The sequence below is a fragment of the Maylandia zebra genome, linkage group LG20 (genome assembly GCF_041146795.1).
Source record: "Maylandia zebra isolate NMK-2024a linkage group LG20, Mzebra_GT3a, whole genome shotgun sequence".
Taxonomy (NCBI): Eukaryota; Metazoa; Chordata; class Actinopteri; order Cichliformes; family Cichlidae; genus Maylandia; species Maylandia zebra.
The window spans coordinates 5,210,908-5,232,592 of record NC_135186.1 but is presented as its reverse complement, the minus strand read 5'-3'; the positions used below and the strand labels follow the sequence as shown (position 1 = coordinate 5,232,592).

Sequence of the window (21,685 nt, the reverse complement as noted above, 5' to 3'; positions counted from 1 at the left end):
TGCCAGGCTGCTTCTGGCCCCCAGGCCTTGTGTTTGACACCCCTGCTCTAATTAAACTCAAACACTCACTATTGTTGTTGGTTAATTTTTTTTTTTTTAAAGGAAAAATAACTTCCAGCTCCAATTCTGTCCTTGTTACCCACCTTTTGGACAAGTTGCTTCCATACTGTAGGCATATCTGTCTCTGACCAGCTTCAAATCCAAAAATTCCCCTTCATTTTCCATTATCTGTATTAACCAAACAGTAATTGAGTACATTTCAGTTGTAATACTAACAATAGTCACTAGGTGGCATAATGCTGTGTGAAGTCTCACGTTGACAGGCCTTAAGATCTCCCTCCTTCTGCCCTGAACTCTTATGTCTGTTACATTCACATCAATGTTCATCTGAATCAAGCTGGCATCTTCCAGAGCTACAAGGAGGTGATCGTCCAGACACAGCGACCACTGCAGCTGCAGCAAAAATCAGACAATAAATACAAACAAAAAGTTAGACTTGCTTTCCAAACATTAAACATCTACAGACAAAATTGTGATCATTTAGAAGGTAATCAGAATTCCAGGCACTGAATGTAATTACTACCTCATTATCCCAGTTTCCATAGGGAATTTCTCTGATCACCTGAGGGCACACACAAATTATTTCTAGTAACAAAGCAAACCAATCCTAATATATAAATACAGTTAGGTTGAAATGTGGCAAAATGTTCATTGTTACCTGAACATATTCAGGGTCACAGCGGATTTGCTCTCTGCTTTGCACCACAGACATCACAGGGCACTTCATTGTGAAACTGTGATGCTGGCTTCCAAATCGATTCATCCTCCGCACCAAATTTAATGTTAAGACATTAAAGCCATTCTGAAAAGTCAATATAAACACAGATCATTATCACCACCAAGCCCAAGTGCAAGGCTAAAAGATTTGAGGTTGTAGATATGGATTGCATATTTCAGAAAAGAATGCCAAACCTGCTGCCGAACAAAACACCCGGTGTAGCTGACTCTAAAAACGTAGTTATCGTCGGGGTCATTTTGCAGTGAGAATCCACAGGCAGACAGCTGGAGATTCAGGTGGTCCAGAGATGCAAGGTTGGCTTGTGAAAAGCAAGCAGTGGTTCAGAAATGACATGTTCAACATTAAATGAATGCTTTTTAAAGTCATTTATCTTGTCATAAAGATATACCTTGGATACTTAGCGCCCTCGACAGCCAGACCCTGAACTCCTCAATTCTTGCACTGTGCATCCACATCTCCATGTATTCAGGAAAGCAAACCACATCTTCTTCTGAAATTGCAGCAGGTAGATTTCTCACAAACACTAGGAACATAACAGCTTTAGCTCATAAGTGAATAAATGTTCACCTGTTAATCTTGCTGCAGAAGTTTGAATCCATTCTTGTTTCTGAATGAAAAATGCGCTCTTTGTGATAAAACACTGCAAAAAACTGTAGAAAAGAGCATCGAATGGAGCTTATATTTGAAAGACGATGTAGATATAACATTTATACATATCGCTGTTACTCACATAGCAAGGATGCCTACTCTGATGTGATCCATGGTGAAGTGATGGAAACGTCTGTGGATAGTCTTATTTGTAGGTGAGAGGTGGTGTCACTGGCCTGGATAGGTTAAAGCACAGGTGTGTTTACTTTGCTTTGTTAAAAGGCAAGTGAGAAAAAAAGCTTAAAAATAAAAGAACAATTGCTGTTTTGAGCATGTGTGAAAATAAACTTTACAGGATTGTGTCCTTTTGTGTTTGTCATCCATCATGAATTACCCCTTTCACTTCCAGTGACCTCCTTTTATTAACCTTTATTGCTTTCTTGACATCGATGCAGAGATTGTTGCCCCTGTAATAAAATCTCACTTTACTTTACCTTCTATTAAATTGCGTCTTTAGGCACTTTGTTACTAGCAGCCTGTTGCAAAAACACATGATCATTTTATTGGTTGAATTTAGCAGGTAGAAATGGTATTTTACCCTGACAAGTTGATTCTCAAACTGCTGTTAGCCAAAAAAACGTCTTTTTTTTTTTTTTTTGGCTTATTCTGTGTTGCAGAATAAAGGTTGTCATACCAAATGTTGACTTTCAAGCTCATAAGAATTGTGCATGCTCAGTGTTTGCCTTACAAACTGTATTTGCATGGATGTTTGCACATATTTTATTAATTTTCTGCAGCTATTTCCCTCTATCCTGTAAATTCTGTTTGTATGCATTTCGAAAACATTTTGTTCATTCATTTATGTCAGGGTACAGGGTTTTATGTACAGATTGTTAGGGAGTTAAATAAAAAAAAATTCTAAAAAACGAATTGTAAATACAGTTAGAGTTACTTAACATTGAAAACGATTAGATTTGGTTCCTATTGTTTATTATTGTGTCAGTGATGTGCTTTAAAAATTACCACGAAGACCGGAAGTTTTAGTCTCTGTCTCTGTCTCCAATATCGGGCAATAATACTGGCTTACCAAAACATCGGTCGGGCTTTTCTTTTTTTTTAATTTCTTCAAAACATTACACACCTTTTGTTTGGGCTCCTAGCTTCCTGTGAGACTTCAAAGGGTAACTCGGGAGCATTATCCTTGGCACAAACAAGTTACGACACTTGATGAATGTAAAATAATAAGGAAGATTAGGTTTAACTTAAATTCACAAACGGTAACTGGCAATTGATAGTCAAAAATTAATCTATTCAGAAAACGTTTTCAAATTAATTTTTTGGCAGCCCCACAAATAAGAGTGCACCCTCCCAAGTCGATGATGTCATCTTTACAAGGTGAGCATCAGCAGCCATTTTGTTAGCTAGCTTGAGGTTAAAAGAGGTTAGCCGCGTGCAGCTGTATTGATATACTCGCTTTGGTGGTGAAATTGCGTCGAAGTCGATAACTCGTCGAAGTTGTTATTGACGTACAGTTTTCGGCCACGCGCTCGTAAGCACGAGGAGGAGTCGTGTATTTGTTGACAGCGCGTTGTAAAACTGGACGGCCATTCATTTTTCGAGCTGACTTGAGTGTGCTAGCTCAGTGGCTAGCTGGCTAACTTGTTTACGAGTGTCATTTCTGGCAAAGAAAGCGTCCCGGCTTTCATGCCACCAGCTGTTAAACGCGAAAGAGTCGCAGAGTGACTGTTTCACGCAGTTCGCGTGTCTGCGCTTGTGTTACATTAGCTTCGCGCACAGTTAACAGAAGTAAACTAAAAGCCAGGGGTAGATCCGCTCGCACCACTCCGGTGTTTACTGATAACTTGAGCTCTCTCAGCTGACCGTGCTTGGACCAGAGCTCAGCCATCCTGGACACCATGTCAGAGCTTTACATTCGGGTGGCTGAGGAAGAAAATGAAGAACCCATGGAGATCCCGTCAGAGGACGATGGCACTGTTTTGCTGTCATCTGTAGCAGCGCAGTTTCCAGGGGCTTGCGGGCTGCGATACAGAAACCCAGAGACCCAGTGCATGAGGGGAGTCCGGCTTGTGGAGGGTGTCCTGCACCCACCGGAGAACGACTGGGGAAACCTAGTGTACATTGTCAATTACCCCAAAGGTATGCCAGGTGTTTGTGTCATTATAAACATGTAAGCAAATTGACAACCCTGCCCACAAACTGCCTGTTAAGTTGATTTGACTATAACTAGTTAAAAGTACCAATACATCGTATTACAATTAACGCTTTAATGCTCGGGATTGGTCCAAATTTGAACATAAAGGTGTTGTTCATATTGTAGTGAAGCTGCTTTGCCCAACACCTGCGCTGTATTTTAACTCGTATAAAAATGTTTGTGACTGTACAGTAGTATTATATTACAAAATTCAGCAGCATCACAAATTGGAGCCTCCAAAAGATACCTTAAAGAGAGATTACTGTATTAGATTGGTCTAAAAAAAAAAAAACACAAATGACACCAACAAAAAAACATTGTGAGGCAGGTGACTGAACTGGATTAAAGCTCTGTATTTAATAGCTTGCTTACTGAATGTGATCAAATCCTGCAGCAAGGTTGTGACAACTGTGGAAAATTATAACAGATTAGTTGATGCTGTTATGGCAACATGTTATTGAAATAGTAAACACAGTTGTATTTCGGTTTTTTGTTTGTTTGTTTTTTTAATTTAGGGGAGCTTTGTAAATGTATAAGACAAGGGTTTTTAAATGCTTTTTTTTTTCTCACTGGCATGATTTATTTATTCTTCATAGATAACAAAAGAAAGATGGAGGAAATAGACGCTGCCACAGTTGTGAAAATTAAAAGGGGCTTTCAGAAGACATCAGATCTTATTGTCCTCGGGTTGCCATGGAAAACAACAGAACAAGACCTCAAGGATTATTTCAGTACCTTTGGAGAGGTCATCATGGTGCAGGTATTGATGTGTCATGTGACTGTGAATGTTTTCTCAGTTCTTTTCTAGACATTGAGCGCAACAAGGGTATGACTTTTGTTTGTGTACTAATGAATTTGCTCACCTCGCCCATTTTCAGGTGAAGAGAGATGCAAAAACTGGCAATTCAAAAGGTTTTGGGTTCGTCCGGTTCACCGACTACGAGACGCAAACCAAAGTCATCGCTCAGAGACACATGATTGACGGGAGATGGTGTGACTGTAAACTTCCCAATTCAAAGGTGGGTTGGGCACGATTTTTACCGTGTCTCAAAGAAGTGCTTTGGTAGAAATTGATTTCTTCAGTGAATAAGGTTTGGTATAAATTCATTTTTAGGTTTATATGTAGGCTTACAGCACCTGTTACTGCTTGTTGATCTGTGTCACACGTTCACATACATTCACTTCAGATAAGGATTGGGTTTCCACACTTACAAGCAGGCGTTTTAAAGTCATTGCAGTGGATTTTTAAAAAAACGTTTAACACAGGTTACAAATGTTGATTAGCTTTTGTAAAACTGAATCTGGATTGTTGAGCAGCGTGACTTAAAATGAAATGGTGGTGCCCGTTCTTCCTTTCAGGCATGTCCCGATGAGCCGATGCGCAGCCGTAAAATCTTTGTTGGTCGCTGCACAGAGGACATGACAACCGATGATCTGAGGCAGTACTTCATGCAGTATGGTGAAGTCACAGACGTCTTCATTCCCAAACCTTTCCGGGCGTTTGCTTTTGTCACATTTGCTGATGACCAGGTAAGAGTGACCTTAAATGACGGCCTTTGAATATGAGTAGATGGTATTATACAGGAAGAGTGAGAAAGACCTAATATGTATGTTTAGATAAAACAAAAACAAATCTTTAATATCAGTAATTATATGCATATAAGTTTGGTGTAGTAGTGGAAAACATGAGAGCTCAATTACAGATTTATACTGTAAATACCTCATGATACCTGGTATTTATAGTGTACGGAGTATTTATTTACCTGTAAGAAAAAAGAGATACACAGACTTAGTAACTCATTTCTTTCTCAGGTTGCCCAAGCTCTGTGCGGAGAGGACCTGATCATCAAGGGTGTCAGTGTGCACATCTCCAATGCTGAGCCCAAACACAATAATAGTAGGCAAATGATGGATCGAGGGCGTTTTGGGGCTGGTGGGTTCAATCAGGGCTATGGCAGTAATCGCGGTGGACTAGGCAGCGGTAGCGGAGGGGTTAACTTCGGGGCTCTGGGTCTAAACCCAGCCATGGTCGCGGCTGCTCAGGCAGCGCTGCAGAGCAGTTGGGGAATGATGGGCATGCTGGCTAACCAGCAGGGTCTGACCACAACGGCAGGCACAGCCACTACAACCAGAGACCAGACCTATAGCTCTGCGAGCACCAGTTACAGCAGCCCAAACTCAGCTAGCCTTGGTTGGGCTCCAGGCACTAACACGGCCTCCAGCAGCGGCTTCAGCTCTGGCTTTGGTGCATCTATGGAGTCTAAATCTTCTAGTTGGGGAATGTAGATAGCTACGAGCTAACTCTTTCTGTTGCTATAAGGCTGACCTGGTAAGTATACATATGAGGGGGAATGGCTTAGATATTATGTTATTTAAAAAAGAAAAAATACACTGCCTTTTATTTTGTTAAAGAGGAAATTTATACTTGTGTGTGACTTACGTAGTCATGCATTGAATGGGTGAGAAGTGTAGTTTGTTAGTGGAAGCTGCCACACTACCTGGTTTTGTTTTTTGAGAATATGTTACACAAATTTACTGTGCATGCAGGATAAAATAATTTATAAACATGCACGAGTATCTCAAGAGCCCCCTGATTGCCTCTTGTGAAATGATGGGCTTTCTATAATTACATATAAGTATATATATATGTATGTATGCATTTGATTTTATCTTTGTTTTTGTTTGACATCTTTTGGAAACGCCTTCATGGAAATCTCTTCTGCAGTTCACCAACTCTTTCCCAATTTCCCGGGAGGAAGCGCCTCATTGGCAGCAATGTTCGACAGATCTCAGTATCATTTCCCCTCCTCCCATGTGTAAATGCTTTGTCATCCAAGAACACAGCTTCACTCTGCATATACTGTATTAGACGGTGGGTGTTGTCTTTTTTTCCTCTCCCCCTTTTTAATTTTTTTTTAATTTTTGGGATATAGAAATTTTGTCTGCTGTTGTCACTTTTTGAGATCAGTGAGTGGGATTGGTGTTGGCCCGAGTGAGAGTGAGCGAACGGGAGAGCGAAATGAAAGAAAGCGGTGTGAGTAGGACTGTTGGTGCGGAGTTTTTTCTTTTTTTTGTTGTTTGTTTTTCTTTTGGTTTGTTTTGTTTTTTAATTCAAAAGAGACAAATGCCTGCGAGAGTTGAGAAGAACCTGTGGCTTTGTGCGAGTGTGAGAGGAAGAAACCAGTACGAGTGTGTTCACCATGCCCATCACAAGGACATTTATTGCATCTCGAGATCCCTACGGTCTCTTTCTCTCATTGTTTTCTATCAACCTTAAATCTTTAAAATCACAGTGAAATGTCAAGTGCTATGAGTATTTGTATCCTTTTGTAGCCTTCTCTTGCTATCTGATTTGACGTGAATGCTGTGTCTGGTTGTGTGCTTTACTTTCTCCTTGTTACCACCCTCTCTGTGTGAAAATGTGACCTTGTGCTAGTGAAGTCTGTGTGGGTGGGTGGGGTTGCGGGACACTGAAAGAGTGCTGAAGTTTGAAAGCGAGCTCAGAAGTTGATGTGGTGAATGTTTGACAAGTTCCCATTGAAAGTTTGTGTTTGAAGTGGTTACGAATGCATTTTCTATGTTTTGTGAATAAAGGGAAGTCTGAAATAAAATTGAATTTGACTAGGTATAATGCCCTCTTGATAGTCAATTATTTTTAACTTACTTTACATTAATTGAACTGCCAACACTTTAATTCACATGTATAGGGACCTCGGACACGGAAAGCCCAGGTTTTCGTCTGAATGAAGGTTGGAGTCAGTTGCGTGGAAGACGAAGCCTTTGTTGGGTGTGCCGGTGCAAACCACAATGAACCTTAATCCTGAAAAGGATCTTCTTCACCTCACTTGCAAGAAACCTTGGACCACCAAATTTAGAGCGGACCATACTCTGTGACAATCAAGGTATTTTTGGGTTTTTTGTCATACATAAAGATGTCACAGTTGGGACGAAAGTAACACCTGCTGCTTGGCAGCGATCATTCCTTTGTCTGGTCCCCAATCTGTGAGACAGGTCTTGCCTTTCTAAAACTGGGTGTTTGTCAGTAAACACTTTATTCTTTTGTCTCCCAACAGTCACTGACATCAAAGTATTAACCAGTCGGGTGTTTGATGTGGTTAAAAATGATATCGGTGTAGCAGGAAGCTGTCTAGTTCTGTTTACCTTGATTGTTAAGTGACTGAAATGTATCACCTGGCTGTTCTTTTTCTTTTTTTCATCAAAGGGACTTAACTGACTGAACAGCAGCAATTCACACATTGTATTCTGACATATTAGTATTGCATTGTTAAATAAAGGTTTGGAGTTTTTAATCATTGTGGTCTCTCAATGTAGATAAAATGTGACTTTTTTTTCAGGCCATAATCTCTAGTTTTCCTTGCTTTTAATCCATATCTCTTTTTAGGATTTATTTGAAAACACGGATACAATTCAGATTTAGTCTTTTTGTTAAAACGGCTCTAGCATCCTGCAGAAAGCTAGCTCATATATAATGTATATAGAAGATTGACTATATAAACAGACTTTTACAGTCTTTGTTGGTGGATGTAATTTATATTTTCCTCCTGATGATGGTGCTGTTGTACAGTTTTTGCTGATTGTTGGACAGGACTCACATCCCCTTCATATATTAAAATTTGTTGATACTTTCCATTTTTAAACGGCTGTAAGAGTTTGTGAAAATTTCTCTGCACACTCAAGACTACTCTGAAACTAAACGTACAAATCATCAGTTGACAATCTGGAATGCGTCTCTAAAGGTTGTATTTATGTAAAAGCAGATTGTTGTTGTTTTTTTCCAAAAACAAAACAACTTTTATCTAAAATCTTTTACACTCTAAATTACTTTTAATAATGTGTGGAAACCATGTGTTTTTATGGGCTGTCTGACAAGGTTTCTGCAAACTTATTTTTGGTGTGAAATTATTTGAGATGAGCTCATTAAAACTACATAAATGCAGAAATTGTGATTTTTAAGAACTGAAAAAGGGCATCAAAACCAGATCAGTTTAAGTTTTACCTAAAAAATTAAATGAATAACAGAGAAGTCTGTACATCTCTCAGAATTACTCTGCAATAATACCAGAAGTACAAGATAGTGGGTTTAAATATTTTCCTTGTGCTTAAACATAACATAGCCATGATCTTTAAAAGGTCCTCCTAGAACTCATTCCCCATAGAGAATAACCTTTCTCACAGTGTGATTTAAGGTGGTTTCTCCCACTGCAAGCAGGTTGCAAAGGTTTTCCAGAGGAATTTGTCTCAGCCTGATCTTTTCCAGGATGCAGTCTGGTTTCTGAGAGTGCTCTCTGCTGTATTGTCAGAGGTATGCACCAGGACTGTTTATCTGAATTAAACAAATGGGTCCATGAGAAAAAATTCTGTATTTTCATATGACTTGCAAGCAAAATTGTACCTAGATTTTTGTTTTTATAATTAAAGTGGAGAACCAAGTGTGCATACGCCCAAACCTCTTGTTCCATCAGTCCCAGGTTGTCAGTGGAGCGTAATATTGACGTACCAGACAAAATAATCTCACTCTTACTACACCTGCTGCACTCAGTCTCAGTTAGTTAGATCATATTTTAAGCCCTGCAGCCTCATTCATACACCCTCAAGCGTGACGCACTTCCAATTGACGTCAGTTCGATCCAAATTAAACCTCTCTCCACATACCCACGCATTTTTATGGGGGGTTTTTTTGTGATTTATTGTGATGTAAGCACAAAGTTCAAAGCTGTTTCTTCTGTTCTGCTATTCCTATAAGTAATTTTGAAATTTTACACAACATTTAGAAAGCATAATCTATCATTATGTTTTGTACTTGTATTTAATTTGCTTTATGTCACGAAGCAGAAGTATTCAAGCCTTTAACACTTAGGAGTTGTGACTTTCTGTATTTGTATTATCTCAATAACAATGAGCCACCACTGCATTGTGTGATAACTTCTTTCATTATAACCAGTTTGTAATTTACTTTAATGTACTTGACTACAATAAACGTTCAAGTTCTAAAGATGAATTTTTAAAAAACTAAAATCTTCTGCCTTTTAAATTAAGAAAATTAACTAACGAAGCTTTGCCAGCCAGTATTTTAGTACACAAGCACAATTACTGAGCTGCTTGCTTTTTAAGGGCCCATGAAACCACATAAATTTTCAGCACTGGACCTGTATGTAAAACGCTGTTTTTAATGTGTCTTAAATGATTCATAGAAATGATTCTGATTTGGGGTTTGATCTTGACTAAAATCAGTGTTGACCGTCATCCAGTCCTCCTCCTCCTGCATCGTCATCACGCTGTCTGGTGTCTCCTTGGTGCCTGCTTTGTCTGCACATGACTCAGAGGTGTCATCTTGCACCTGCCCTGCCTTAACTGAGCTCTAACAGCCTCTTGTGCTCTAATGCAACCCCTGCATGGCGTCAGGCCGCATTAAGAATACAAGGCCCTATTGTAGCGAGCCTCGCTCTGATAATAAAGCTGCATGTTTATGGTACTCGAAGTGTATATATGTAGTTAAGCATTGAAATGACGGAGTTTATATTGTTTTTGTTCTGCTGTGTACCCTTTCAGGATCAAAGCTCTGACATGAAGAGTCAAATGAGCTCTTTGAAGCGTCCCAAGATGGCCAAATGAAAGCCTGATGTTAACATCAATATGGTAATCACCAAAGCTATTGCAGCGCAGGTGCACTGAGGCGAGGCTTTGTTTACTGTTTAACAGCAGGTGTAATAACAGCTGTGACACACTCCTGTCAGGTACAACAACCATCACTGCTGTACGAGGTAAAGCAGTCTTGTTAGCACAAGACTCTTTTTACAGCGGCTGGGAATTTCCTGACAAGCCTGAAGTGCTTAAAGGATTACATTTTGGTTTTTTGGGTTGTTTTTTTTTTTTTAAATCAAGATAGTTATAAAATACACTTTATGAACGTAGAAACTGAGGTGAGTAATTCTGGAGAGTTGAATGTGTTTAAGGTGAGAAGGTGTTTTATGCTTTTAATGGGCAGCTAACTAGACCAGTACAGGAAATGAAGGTAATTAAAGCTGTGGAGTTGTATTCAACTTTCACAGCTGAAAGTGTTGCTGTTTTTTGGTCATTACTTTAACACCACCAGGAAGCAGCATCTGCTCTCAGTGCTCATCCCATTTTAACCTCCTAAGACCCAGTGTCCACATATGTGGACATCACATTTTGGGTTGGCTGGACCACAGTACAAAATTTTGCTCTACAAGGGCCTGATATCCACTTACAAGGACATTGTGCTGCCACTGCCATAAAAGACATCTACAGGAAGCGGTGTCTGAAAAGGGCTGGGAAAATCATCAAAGACCCCAGTCACCCATCACATGGACTCTTCACCCTCCTGCCCTCTGGGAGGCGCCACAGGAGCCTCCAGACTAAGACCACCAGGTACCGGAACAGCTTCTTCCCCACAGCTGTCAGACTCCTGAACTCTGCCTCCTGACATCTGACCCACGTTAACACATGGACTGAACATACAGACACCCACAATGGACAACTGTACCCTCAAACACACAATAATAACATGGACTGAACCACCACTCACAACCACTAGCACTTTATATAGCCTCTGTAGAAACTATCTACACCAGGGGTGTAGATAGTCCCAGTCCTCGAGAGCTACCGTCCTGCAGCTTTTAGATGCATCCCTACTCCAACACAGCTGAATCAAATGGTTTGATTACCTCTTCAGCATGCCATCGTGTTTGGCAAAGGCCTGATAACAAGCCATTCATTTGATTCAGCTGTGTTGGAGTAGGGATGCATCTAAAAGCTGCAGGACGGTAGCTCTCGAGGACTGGGATTGGGCAGCCCTGATCTACACCCTCACTTATCTTAACTGCACTACTGTATAGCTCTGTGTAAATAATCATTCTGTACATTCGATAATCTTTAATCCTACAACTGTTTACAACTTGCATAGTTCCCATTTCTGTATAGCTGTATATCTCAGATTCTGTAAAGTTATTTATTTCATATTCTGTATAGTTTTTCATATTTATATCCTGTTCATAGCCTGTACATAGCTTGTACTCACTACAGCCTGTACATACTTATAGTTATAGAATATTCACAACATACATTATAACATACCATAATAGACCCATTTCTGTAATATACTCACATATCTATATTATTGCTAATATATATTGTAATATATCTATATCACTAAAGCACTTCTGGATGGAGGCAAACTGCATTTCGTTGCCCTGTACCTGTGCATGTGCAATGACAATAAAGTTGAATTCTAATTCTATTCTATTCTATTCACTGTTCTATTGACATTTAAAACGAATATCCTCATATGCAGCTATCAGGCGCTTGTAGAGCAAAATCAGGTAAAAAGATAATTCTTTGTTTTTGATCTTATCAGGCCCCAATCAGCCCAAATAGCAAAGAGAAATTAAAAATTATTACCCTTAAAAGAGTTCAGATCTTAGGAGGTTGAATATTCACACTCACTTCATTAGATGTACCTTACTAGTACTGTGTCGGGCCCCCTTTTGCTTTCAGAAATGTTTTAAGTCTTTTAAGCACAGATTCAGGACGGTGATGAAAAAGCCTTCAAGATTTTGGTCCTTATTGACATGATTACAGCTCATCGTTGCTGCAGGTTTCTGACATGTACATCCGGGATCTGACTCTGTTTCAATTCAATTCAATAGGGTTATATCCTAATGGAAGCAGCCATCAGGTACACTGTGGATAAGGTGAAACAATGCTCATTTGATACTAAAGAGCCTAAAGTGAACTCTATAATAACATTACACCACCAGCAACCTGAAACACTGATACAACTCCATGCTTTCATGTTGTGTATGTGCCGCCCACTGTCTCTGGAAAAGTGTTGTTTTAAGCACTTCTTTGAGAACTACTTCTGCTGCAGCAGCCATTGTCTTGCTAAAAAACGACCTTCTGCAACTCAAACAATTAGCACATTTTTTCTAAAACAAACGTCTCCAGCCAAATAAGTGCTCACGAGGAGCTGGCTAAATGAAAGCCAGTGACATTTGGCCATTTTCCAGTTTTGAAGACAAAATATTAAAAACTTTGACAGGCTTTACACCCCACGTCTCTTCTTTCCAGTAGTAGTAAATGTCTAAAAATAACACTTTTATGAAAGCACAGATTAAAAAATTAGGCTAAAGGCCTCTGAGTGATACTGACTGAAGACACGTGGGAGTTGCAGGAGGTAGCCCATTTCCTTCAGGCTTTGAGGTTTTGTGTATTCATAGATGCTCTTCTGCATACCTTAGTTGTAATGAGTGGTTATTTGGCCGCTCTATTGCCTTCTTACAAGCAGTTCGGCCATTCTCCTCTGACCTCTGATATCAACAGAGAACTGCTGCTCACTTGCTACTTTCTTTTTCCAGACCATTTTCTGTAAACCCTAGAGATGATTGTGCAGGAAAATCTACTTGTATCAGCAGTTTTGGCAATACTCACACCATCCTGTCTGGCACCAACAACCCTGCCACGTTTAAAGTCGCTTAAATCACCTTTCTTCCCCATTCTGATGTTTGGTTTGAATTTCAATAGGTTGTCTTAACCACATCTACAAGCCTGCATGCATTGATTTGCTGCTATCTGACTGGCTGATTAACTATTTGCATTGATGAGCAGTTTACCCAATAAACAGCGGTTTATTTATCTAAGAATTGTTTCTAAGGTTACAAAGCCAATCCTAAACAGTCCAGACCCAGGATAGGGTTTAATGATGGTGTTGTGTTCACTGTATTATAGTAATGTATGAGTATATAGAGGCCGGACACTACAGCATCTTAATACTTTAAATCAGTTACAGTAATGTCACCTTAGGGAAACTTGTGATGCTGAGTTTTAAATGAGTCTTTGAACTTGTGCTGTAATTTTTATAGTGACCTGCTGAATTTGAAGTCAGTTTTTCCCATGTTATTTAAATTGTAGAGCATACCTAACATTGTGTTGTCTCACAGTTTATTGTACTGTATGCTACAGTATCATTGAATAAGTCTCCACGTTGGTGTCCACTAAAACAGTGAAGGGTTTAGTAGTGTTAACATGAGTTTGTGCATGTGTAAAGAAATGTGTCAGGGTCTTAGGGCCACCTGCTGGACAACCTCTGAAAAGACAACACATGAAATGGTTTATTTGTCATTTCACTGTGGTGACCTGTTAATATTTTTGATATTCTTTTGATACAGATCGGTACGTGTAGCTACAGATTTTAATTATTCTTACCATCTGGAATTGGCAGTGCATTCACTTGGCAAGCAAAATATTGCTGGTTCAATTCCCACCGGAGACACATCCCCTTTAGGGTTGCGTCAGGAGTTCTCATGTGGTGTAAAACTCCACCGTATCAGACGTGTGGAGCTACTTGGTGTTTTTAAAATAAAGTTGTTTTATAAATTATGTCTTCATCAGTGTTAAATGGTTATGTAGATCAGAATGTCTTTGCCTTTAAAATGCAGGTCACGATTATATATCACGGTCCTCTGGAACTTGTTGCCTTATTTAGTATCACACACACTTCAATCCTGTTTACAGCATCCAGACAGTTAAGGACCATTCAAGCTAATTATAGAGGGATTGAAAATCTTTATTTAGCCTAACACAGCATAGTGCAAGGGTTCACCTTAATCCAGTGTTAACACCGTGGACCCCGTGCCCAACATGACTGTGGAACAGTATCCTGGCGGCCTGTGTAATATCAAGATGGAGTCACACATCCCCTCTGACTACATCAAAATACACAGGAGGTGTCTACAGTGCACATAATCTATTGTTCCACCTCTTGATAAATATAACCGCAACAAGTCTCTGTGAGAAGTAAAAAGTTGGTTTAAGTAGATTCTGGGTCCTAGATGGTGGAAAGTTGAAAGATGGAATGTTTAAAATCTTCACTTGTTGATAACGTCCCCTCGTCCTCGGTCTTCCATCGTGTTTGTTTTTGGGTGTCGTGAAGATCTCCCTTAAGCATTGTAGGATGAAGAGGAGACATTTCCACCATGACCTGTCCAGTTGGTGTGGATGAAATGACCGGGGTTTGAGAGTAGCTCATATGTGTGGGCTCCAAAGTAGTCCCTCTGAGCCTAAAAACAAAGCCAGATACAGTTACCTTTTTAAAATCTGCAAATCCTTAAAATATTTTAACCAAAAGATTCACGATATGAAAAAAGGATTTTATAGCATCTAGATTCCAGCACAAGACTCGAGCTACAAGGGATCTTTTATTGTGATACACCTCCTATAGTGGAGGCGTAACCGTTTCTAGAATTGTGTTACCTGGAGAAGGTTGGCGGGCAGCTTGTCATGTCTGTAGCCATCATAGAAGGACAGAGCGGTAGTGAAACAGGGCATGGGGATGCCATGTTGGACTCCAGTGCTGACTGCTCTGCGCCATGACTCCTACAGCAGGAGAGTAAACAGAATGAAGACATAATTAAGTTTGTTTACAGGACCAAATTAAATCACTGTGAACCTGGTCATAAATTAGAGGTCATCTCAAGGCTTTTGGTAACCAAAACAATCACTGCAGCATTTTTCATCAGCTCAAATTCTGCAGGACTCACTATGACTGCAAAACTTGCAAAGGAAAAACCTGTAAAGTTGGAGGGGGAGAAGAAAAAAAAATGTATTGTGTACTTGGGTCTATTGGGATGGATTCAATTCTGATCATCTTCACACACTTTGAATTAGTTCATCAGTTTAATGTAAATGGAACCCAGACCACTATATCACAAATCGACCAGAGGGCTGGTGACTACAAGACAAGTCGTACTGTTGCTTCACTCCTTTTCTATATTTTTTTTTTTTTTTAAAAAGAGGAAATAACTTGTTTTTTTGTGCCTTTGTCAATGTGGTGATTGCAGGTTATTGCTTGACCACTTCCTCCTTCCTCATACCTGGCAGTCTTGCACAGCGTTACTGAAGAAAGTGTCCAGCAGCAAGTTTTGCAGCTCAGCGTTCCTGTCGAAAGCCTCTTTGATTTTACCCAAGAAGACACTGGAAGAGGAAAAGCAGTGTTAATGTTCTCCAGACATACTGTAATAAAAACTCCATTTAAACAAAGTTCAATGCCCTTTGAGAACTTCATCCCCATTAGCTGGCTGGTGACTGTACACTGCAAATTATGAGTGTTAAATGTGCGATTACACAACAACTGTGCCAGGTTACACAAAGTAAACCAGTGTCACAATCACAATTTCCTCATTCTTGTCTCTCTATATGATTTTATGGGAAGAGTCCTTTTGTTCCTCTCTTTTCTCACTTCAACATTACAACACAACGCATTGACAAAAAGGCAATTTTAAAACCTTTTGGCACTGCAAAAGGTTTTCCTTGCACTTAAAGAAACTGCAGCTCAACTCAAATGTTTTTAAATCTTAAGCAACAAAAACTTCTGTTTTTGTTGGGCTTTCTTAACAAGGGCTCTCGCCCCCACTGTTTGGACAACAGTGTTGAAACTTTTGCACAACATGGAAGTGAGGCAAACTTATGCTGTGTGGACACATGAGGGCAAAAGTACCTTCGAATGATGCAGCCTCCTCTCCACATCAGGGCGATCGCACCATAGTTGAGCGTCCAGCCAAACTCGTTGGCTGCCTGGCGCAGCAGCATGAATCCCTGCGCGTAGGAAATGATCTTGGACGCATACAGGGCCTGGACAAATGAAAACATAACAATTCATATTACTTTCAGTGTTTAAAATCTCTATTCATCACTTCTGATACCTGTTAGTCTCAAAGGGTGCGCAAACATTTTTACTTTGGCCTCTCTGTGGCATGCTGCCCTAAACTGGCCCATTTAGAGTAAATGCATTTACTGTGGGTTTTACCTTTCTGATGTCTTCTAGGAAGGTAGCCTTGTTGCCGCTGAATTTGACCCCCTGTGGCCCTGACAGGCTGCGGCTGGCCTCCACTCTCTCATCCTTTAGAGAAGACAGACATCTGGCAAAGACAGCCTCCCCTGGGAGACAAGAGGATGAAAGAAGGGAGAGGAAAGAAGAGGGACAGCATTAGTGCATATACTACACACACCGCTTTGAGTGTCACATAAACTAACTGCCCAGCTTTTTTTTTTCTTTTTTAAATAGTAATTTAGGTTTCCCGAGATCTCAAAAAATGACAAAGCATTACATAGAATTTCCAAGCTGATAGCACAGGGTCGCTGTGCTATCAGCCAACGCTCGAGCGACAGCATGACTCAGCAGTGTTTGCAATAGTGTTTGGTAAAGCAGGCGTGCCAAAGCTACGGCAGACAAAACTCAAGGTTTCCCAGATTAGAGAGGATCATTTCCTTGCCACTAACTGAAGACAGTAGGAAAAAAAAAACCTGTTGGGTCAGCATGACTTGCTAAAACCTGCACTGCTCTATAACGTAAAAACTGTCCTAGTGAGGAATGTGATCCCTGCTGGGTGAGAGCGCCTCCTGTGCATACTGCTTCGCCCTGATGGGCTTAGTTCTCACACAATGAAGCCTTTTATTCTGCACCCATCCCTCTCTATCACAGCAGGGTATCCAACACAGACAGGGAACAAGCAAACACAGCAATTTAAAAAAATCTCACTTGTGGGTACATTTTCCATATAGTTTACCCTGCATGCTTTTAAAGTTAATCATACAAAGCTTGCTTCTTGTTTAGGTCTGTTTATGAAACAGACTATGATACAGTCACAGCAAAGACCAAAGCCAAATCCCCCTTATGTCACCTGACATGCACAGGCCATCAGAATAGCCTTCAAGCTTCTTACAGGCAACAACATATTGATCACATTCTCTAAAAGAAGCTCACAGCCCATGCTGTGTTTGCCAGCTGACAGATCCAAAGTATAAGCCCAAGAAATCTGATCATTAAAGGGTAATTTGATAAGTGGCTTTTGCAGTATTGGTACATGACACTAGCCTTTATGAGTAGTTCATTGCTTTAAGCCTCCTTTCTTCCTCTTACCGATCAGTGTGACAGGTGTCCCGTACTCGAGGGCTGAAATGGCCGTCCACTTCCCTGTGCCTTTCTGTCCAGCACTGTCGCGGATTTTGGGCAGCAGATGTTTACCGTCGGAGTCTTTGTATTTAAGGATGTTAGCTGTGATCTCAATCAGGAAGGAGTCCAGCTCAGTCTTGTTCCAGCTGTCAAAAGCCTTAAAAAAAAACAAAACAAAAAAATCAAAAAACACATATTGTCTTTATATTTTACATAATTAATACTGCCAGACAAATGTGAAAGTGGTGTCATAGAAGTACAACAAGCGCACCTGTGCCATCTCATCATGGTCCATACCCAAGACATCCTTCATCAGGTGATAGGCCTCACAGATCAGCTGCATATCTCCATACTCAATGCCGTTATGGACCATTTTCACAAAATGACCCGCACCCTCATCGCCAACCTGCTCAAGCCACACAATATTTGTTAGATGATTTGGCATAATAATAACAACAACAAATATATATTTAATAAACATTAAATATACATCACTCACCCAGTCACAACAAGGCTCTCCTGTTCCAACTTTGGCAGCGATGCTCTGGAAGATGTCCTTTATGTATGGCCTATAAAATAAACATTAAGTTACACTCTGAAATAGATAAATGTTCACTGATTTTTAACACACATGAAATGAAGCTGATGACTTACCAGGCCTCTTTATGCCCACCAGGCATGAGTGAGGGTCCATAGCGTGCACCCTCCTCTCCACCACTCACTCCACTGCCAACAAACAGCAGGCCCTTCTCTTTCAGACTCTTGCAACGCCGCTATAGGATAGAAGTGCATGAGCTATGGTGATATCCTCTGGAATAAAGAGGTTTTGCTCCACAGTGAATGTTTATGACTTACTGTCGTGTCTCTGTATTCAGAGTTGCCACCATCAATGATGATGTCCCCAGCCTCAAGAAGAGGAACCTGAGAATTAACAGATGTAGTACAAACCCAATAAATATATGCAGGTTGGATGCAGTTTCTAAACTTTAGCCTAGTTCAGGACTGACTGCTCACAAGCTTGTCAATGAAGTCATCCACAGCCTGTCCAGCCTTGACCAGCAGGATGATCCTCCTGGGCTTCTTGAGCTTGGTCACCATGTCTTCCAGAGATTCTGCTCCAATCACCTTGGAGCCCTTAGCCTCGTTCTGCAGGAAGTCATGCACCTTGGACACAGTACGGTTGTAAGCGCAGACCTGTTGGAAAGATATTGAATGAGTGAAAGAAAAGTGGAACAGGTTATGCAGGGAGTAGCAGCAACACACACAGGAGGCATCAACTTACCACAAAGCCGTGGTCATTCATGTTCATGATGAGGTTCTGGCCCATGACGGCCAAACCAATTAGTGCAATGTCTGCTCTGAGGAAATAAGAATCACATCACAGGTGAGAAGATCGGATAGTCTGGCTTCAGGGTAATTATCAAAACAGCCTTCTGTCTACTATCCCGCAAGTCATCCAGTGTATTTTTATTTCAAGTAAATTAAAACATGGGCTTCAGAGTCCTCACTCCGAAGATCCCTTTAATTTCCCAGAGTCCATAGCGACCATCACCCAATTCAGTGCTGCACAGACCACACATATTTCTACCAAACTCTAAAGCTGACCCCGGTCAGATAACAGCACCGTTAGCATTAACTACTAAAGAAGATTACTCTCAGCAAAGGAGAAAAACAAAAGAACCTCAACTAGTAGGTATAACCTTTCTATTGCCCCGACTTTGTACAAAAAAGACACAACAGAAGAAGAAACAAGTGAAGGACTTACTCAGCCATTGTGTTCTGTGGGCAAAGTAACTGTAAAGTAACTGTATTAAAATGACAGTCGAGCTCGCACACCAGTCCTTTCCTTCAGATTTCCTCCTTGCTCGTTTTCCACTTCCTCGTTCTCATCTAAACTTGACTGAGACTCTTAGGTACGCCCACGTAGAGCAAGAACCAATCGAAGAGCTTTCTGCAAACAAGCCACGTCCGAGGCTAAATTTGATTGGTCTAGAATTCTGAGCAGAGCTATGGCTTTTCCTGTTGGCTTCCCCGGAAGTCACTCACGAAGCTTCAGTGCCCGCCATACGTCTGCTTGATGAGGGACCTGTTTCAGAAATGGATTTTCCTCTTTAAGTATCGAGACAGTCAAACTTGTTTTGACTAGTAAGTTTAAGAACAACATTTTAACTTGATGATTTTGCCTTGTCAGTCTCCCAGTTGGACACCTCGTTTCTATTGGCAGCGGTCAAATGCGTCAGACCTGAGAGCTGCGCTTGCGCCACAATAGACTATATGTCTATATATCTATAAGTCAATGAATCCCGTTTTCTTTTTCTCTGGTGAAAATCTGAACAAGTACATTGTGTATTTCATCTTTTAATCACAAATGCAGAAGATAAGCCCATTTGTTAGCCGTTTAGTAAGTAAGTAAGTAAAATTTATTTATATAGCGCTTTTCACAGATAAAAATCACAAAGTGCTTAATGGAAATATAAAACAATGTAACAGTAAACAAAACAGCAATGTAAAACAATAAAAACAACATAAGAGGAAATTAAGTAAATGCTTTTCTAAATAAAAATGTCTTCAGCTGTTTTTTAAAAGAATCATTAGCAAATGTCTAATGATTTAATGATCTAAATTTTATGATTTCAGTATATATACTGAAATGATTACACGCCCAGCAAGTTTTCTAGAAGAAGAATTGCCTATATATTTTTAGTAGATTATGCAACAGCACAATCTAATAATTTCAGTCAATTTTCCTGTTGCTAACTAGCTCAATGCATTACAGACAGAGGATATGGATGGAGTAGACATTGATTCTTTTCATGTTAAGTTTTATTTCACACATTCTGGCACAGGAAAGATGTTCTTGGCTGTCTTTGTTTGAAATGTTTGTCTTTTCTTCTGTATAATGGAAATAAATGGCATCTGAAAAACTGAGGACCAGTGTGCGGAGTGTGTCAGTGGGTGTTCCTGTGCTGTGAACAAAGATAAGATAAGATAATAAGATGATAAGAAATATACTCTTACTAATTATTAGAGTTGAAAAGTACTTTGCTAAGCAAAATTAAATGAGGTTCAGTTGGAGCTTTAAACGTTAACATAAAGGTTCAGTTGGTGATGCATGTAAGTTTCACACAGTAGAAATGTGTATTTATTTTTTATATTGGTTTTATTCAGATTTTAGTGTTTATTTGTAAGTGTAGTTTTTATTTGCATGATTTTATGCTGTTTGTGTCACATGTTTTTAGTGTGTTATTTTACATTGTTTTAATCCACTGTGGATTTGCTGGGCATGGGAGAAATTAGCTGATTGTGATCACTTGCTGAGGCATGGGTGCGTCCAGAGGTGTCCTATCAGCCGTTTATAGGACTTATGAAACGGAAGCAAGCTGAGCAGTGGAAGCAGAGAGGCCCCAGATGGGAAGAGGAAGGCAGGAAGGCCAAGCCGAAAAGAAGGGTCACACCCCCACGATCACGCAGCGGAGACTGGAGACTGACCGGTCAGCGTGATGTGGCGACCCAGTCCCGACAGCAGGAACGGCGACCGTAGGAGACAACGTGTGTGATTGACAGCAGGGTAGATGTATACCACTGCCTGCATTTGTCAGTAGTGTCTCACTGTTGTTCACTGGGTGCAGCCGTGTTGGGAGAGGGTCTCCATGGCTGTAAGCCAGGGCAGCTTCTGGGATGATGGTTCTGGCTCCTATTTGTTTTTACTTACAGGGCAATGACGTGAGTTTCGTTTCATTTTCTTACCCCACCCCCAACCAGTCGAGGCAGACGGTCGCCCCTCCCTGAGCCTGGTTCTGCCGAAAATGGAGTTCTTCCTTCCCACTGTTGCCAAGTGCTTCGCCATAGGGGATCATTTGATTGTCGGGGCTTTCTCTGTATTATTGCACAACCTTTATCTTACCATATATTGCAAGTTTATATGTTGTGAATTGGCTTAATGTAAATCAAATTGAACTGCATTCAATTAAAACTAAATATTATAACTTGTAATCAAATCTATTCAAATGTAAAGTCATCTCACTCAATTTGGACAACTAGCACTGAAAAATACACTGCCATCCTCTGTTTCCCAATTAGCAGACCAGAGGTTGCTGTT

At 40.3% G+C, this 21,685-nt stretch overlaps 3 protein-coding genes across 4 annotated transcripts in view; 1 reads left to right on the top strand and 2 right to left on the bottom strand.

Annotated features, from left to right (window-relative positions):
* ciroz (ciliated left-right organizer protein containing ZP-N domains) overlaps positions 1 to 2,667 on the bottom strand; it is a 29,771-nt gene extending 27,104 nt beyond the window's left edge. The window contains exons 1-9 of the mRNA XM_076878057.1: positions 2,529 to 2,667; positions 1,530 to 1,623; positions 1,367 to 1,449; positions 1,188 to 1,289; positions 973 to 1,097; positions 719 to 862; positions 584 to 622; positions 316 to 453; positions 144 to 228 (exon numbers count right to left, since the gene is read on the bottom strand). Coding sequence (XP_076734172.1) covers positions 144 to 228; positions 316 to 453; positions 584 to 622; positions 719 to 862; positions 973 to 1,097; positions 1,188 to 1,289; positions 1,367 to 1,449; positions 1,530 to 1,561 — 748 coding nt within the window. The 5' untranslated portion in view covers positions 1,562 to 1,623; positions 2,529 to 2,667. The remainder of the gene's footprint in view (positions 1 to 143; positions 229 to 315; positions 454 to 583; positions 623 to 718; positions 863 to 972; positions 1,098 to 1,187; positions 1,290 to 1,366; positions 1,450 to 1,529; positions 1,624 to 2,528) is intronic.
* A 143-nt stretch (positions 2,668 to 2,810) lies between these two features.
* Positions 2,811 to 7,909, top strand: tardbpa (TAR DNA binding protein a). Of its 2 annotated transcripts, XR_191264.4 has the most exons (7): positions 2,817 to 3,544; positions 4,196 to 4,359; positions 4,478 to 4,618; positions 4,959 to 5,129; positions 5,412 to 5,496; positions 6,325 to 6,471; positions 7,307 to 7,909. XR_191264.4 is itself a non-coding variant. In XM_004554183.6 (5 exons), exons 1-5 carry the CDS (start codon positions 3,304 to 3,306, stop codon positions 5,883 to 5,885), a joined length of 1,191 nt encoding a protein of 396 aa, XP_004554240.1. In that variant the 5' UTR covers positions 2,811 to 3,303; the 3' UTR covers positions 5,886 to 7,300. The 2 variants fall into 2 exon arrangements, 1 of the variants encoding a protein (XP_004554240.1); XM_004554183.6 differs by lacking the exon at positions 7,307 to 7,909 and having other exon boundaries at positions 2,811 to 3,544; positions 5,412 to 7,300.
* Positions 7,910 to 14,181: 6,272 nt separating this feature from the next.
* Positions 14,182 to 19,509, bottom strand: pgd (phosphogluconate dehydrogenase). The gene is made up of 13 exons (XM_004554184.3): positions 19,352 to 19,509; positions 18,869 to 18,944; positions 18,601 to 18,780; positions 18,442 to 18,507; positions 18,241 to 18,359; positions 18,086 to 18,155; positions 17,858 to 17,992; positions 17,554 to 17,743; positions 16,441 to 16,571; positions 16,132 to 16,265; positions 15,509 to 15,608; positions 14,889 to 15,011; positions 14,182 to 14,695 (listed from the first exon to the last, which is right to left on the bottom strand). Exons 1-13 carry the CDS (start codon positions 19,357 to 19,359, stop codon positions 14,576 to 14,578), a joined length of 1,452 nt encoding a protein of 483 aa, XP_004554241.3. The 5' UTR covers positions 19,360 to 19,509; the 3' UTR covers positions 14,182 to 14,575.
* Positions 19,510 to 21,685: the final 2,176 nt, after the last annotated feature.

Bases quoted from the DNA above. Each gene is read 5' to 3' on its own strand.
- pgd (XM_004554184.3), bottom strand. The intron at 16,572-17,553 runs GTAAGAGGAAGA...CTTGTCTCCCAG, and splicing joins GACACCTGTCACACTGATCG to GGGAGGCTGTCTTTGCCAGA. The intron at 15,609-16,131 runs GTACTTTTGCCC...TTCCTCTTCCAG, and splicing joins GGAGGCTGCATCATTCGAAG to TGTCTTCTTGGGTAAAATCA.
- tardbpa (XM_004554183.6), top strand. From the start codon at position 3,304: ATGTCAGAGCTTTACATTCGGGTGGCTGAGGAAGAAAATGAAGAACCC. The intron at 3,545-4,195 runs GTATGCCAGGTG...TATTCTTCATAG, and splicing joins CATTGTCAATTACCCCAAAG to ATAACAAAAGAAAGATGGAG. The intron at 4,360-4,477 runs GTATTGATGTGT...GCCCATTTTCAG, and splicing joins GAGAGGTCATCATGGTGCAG to GTGAAGAGAGATGCAAAAAC.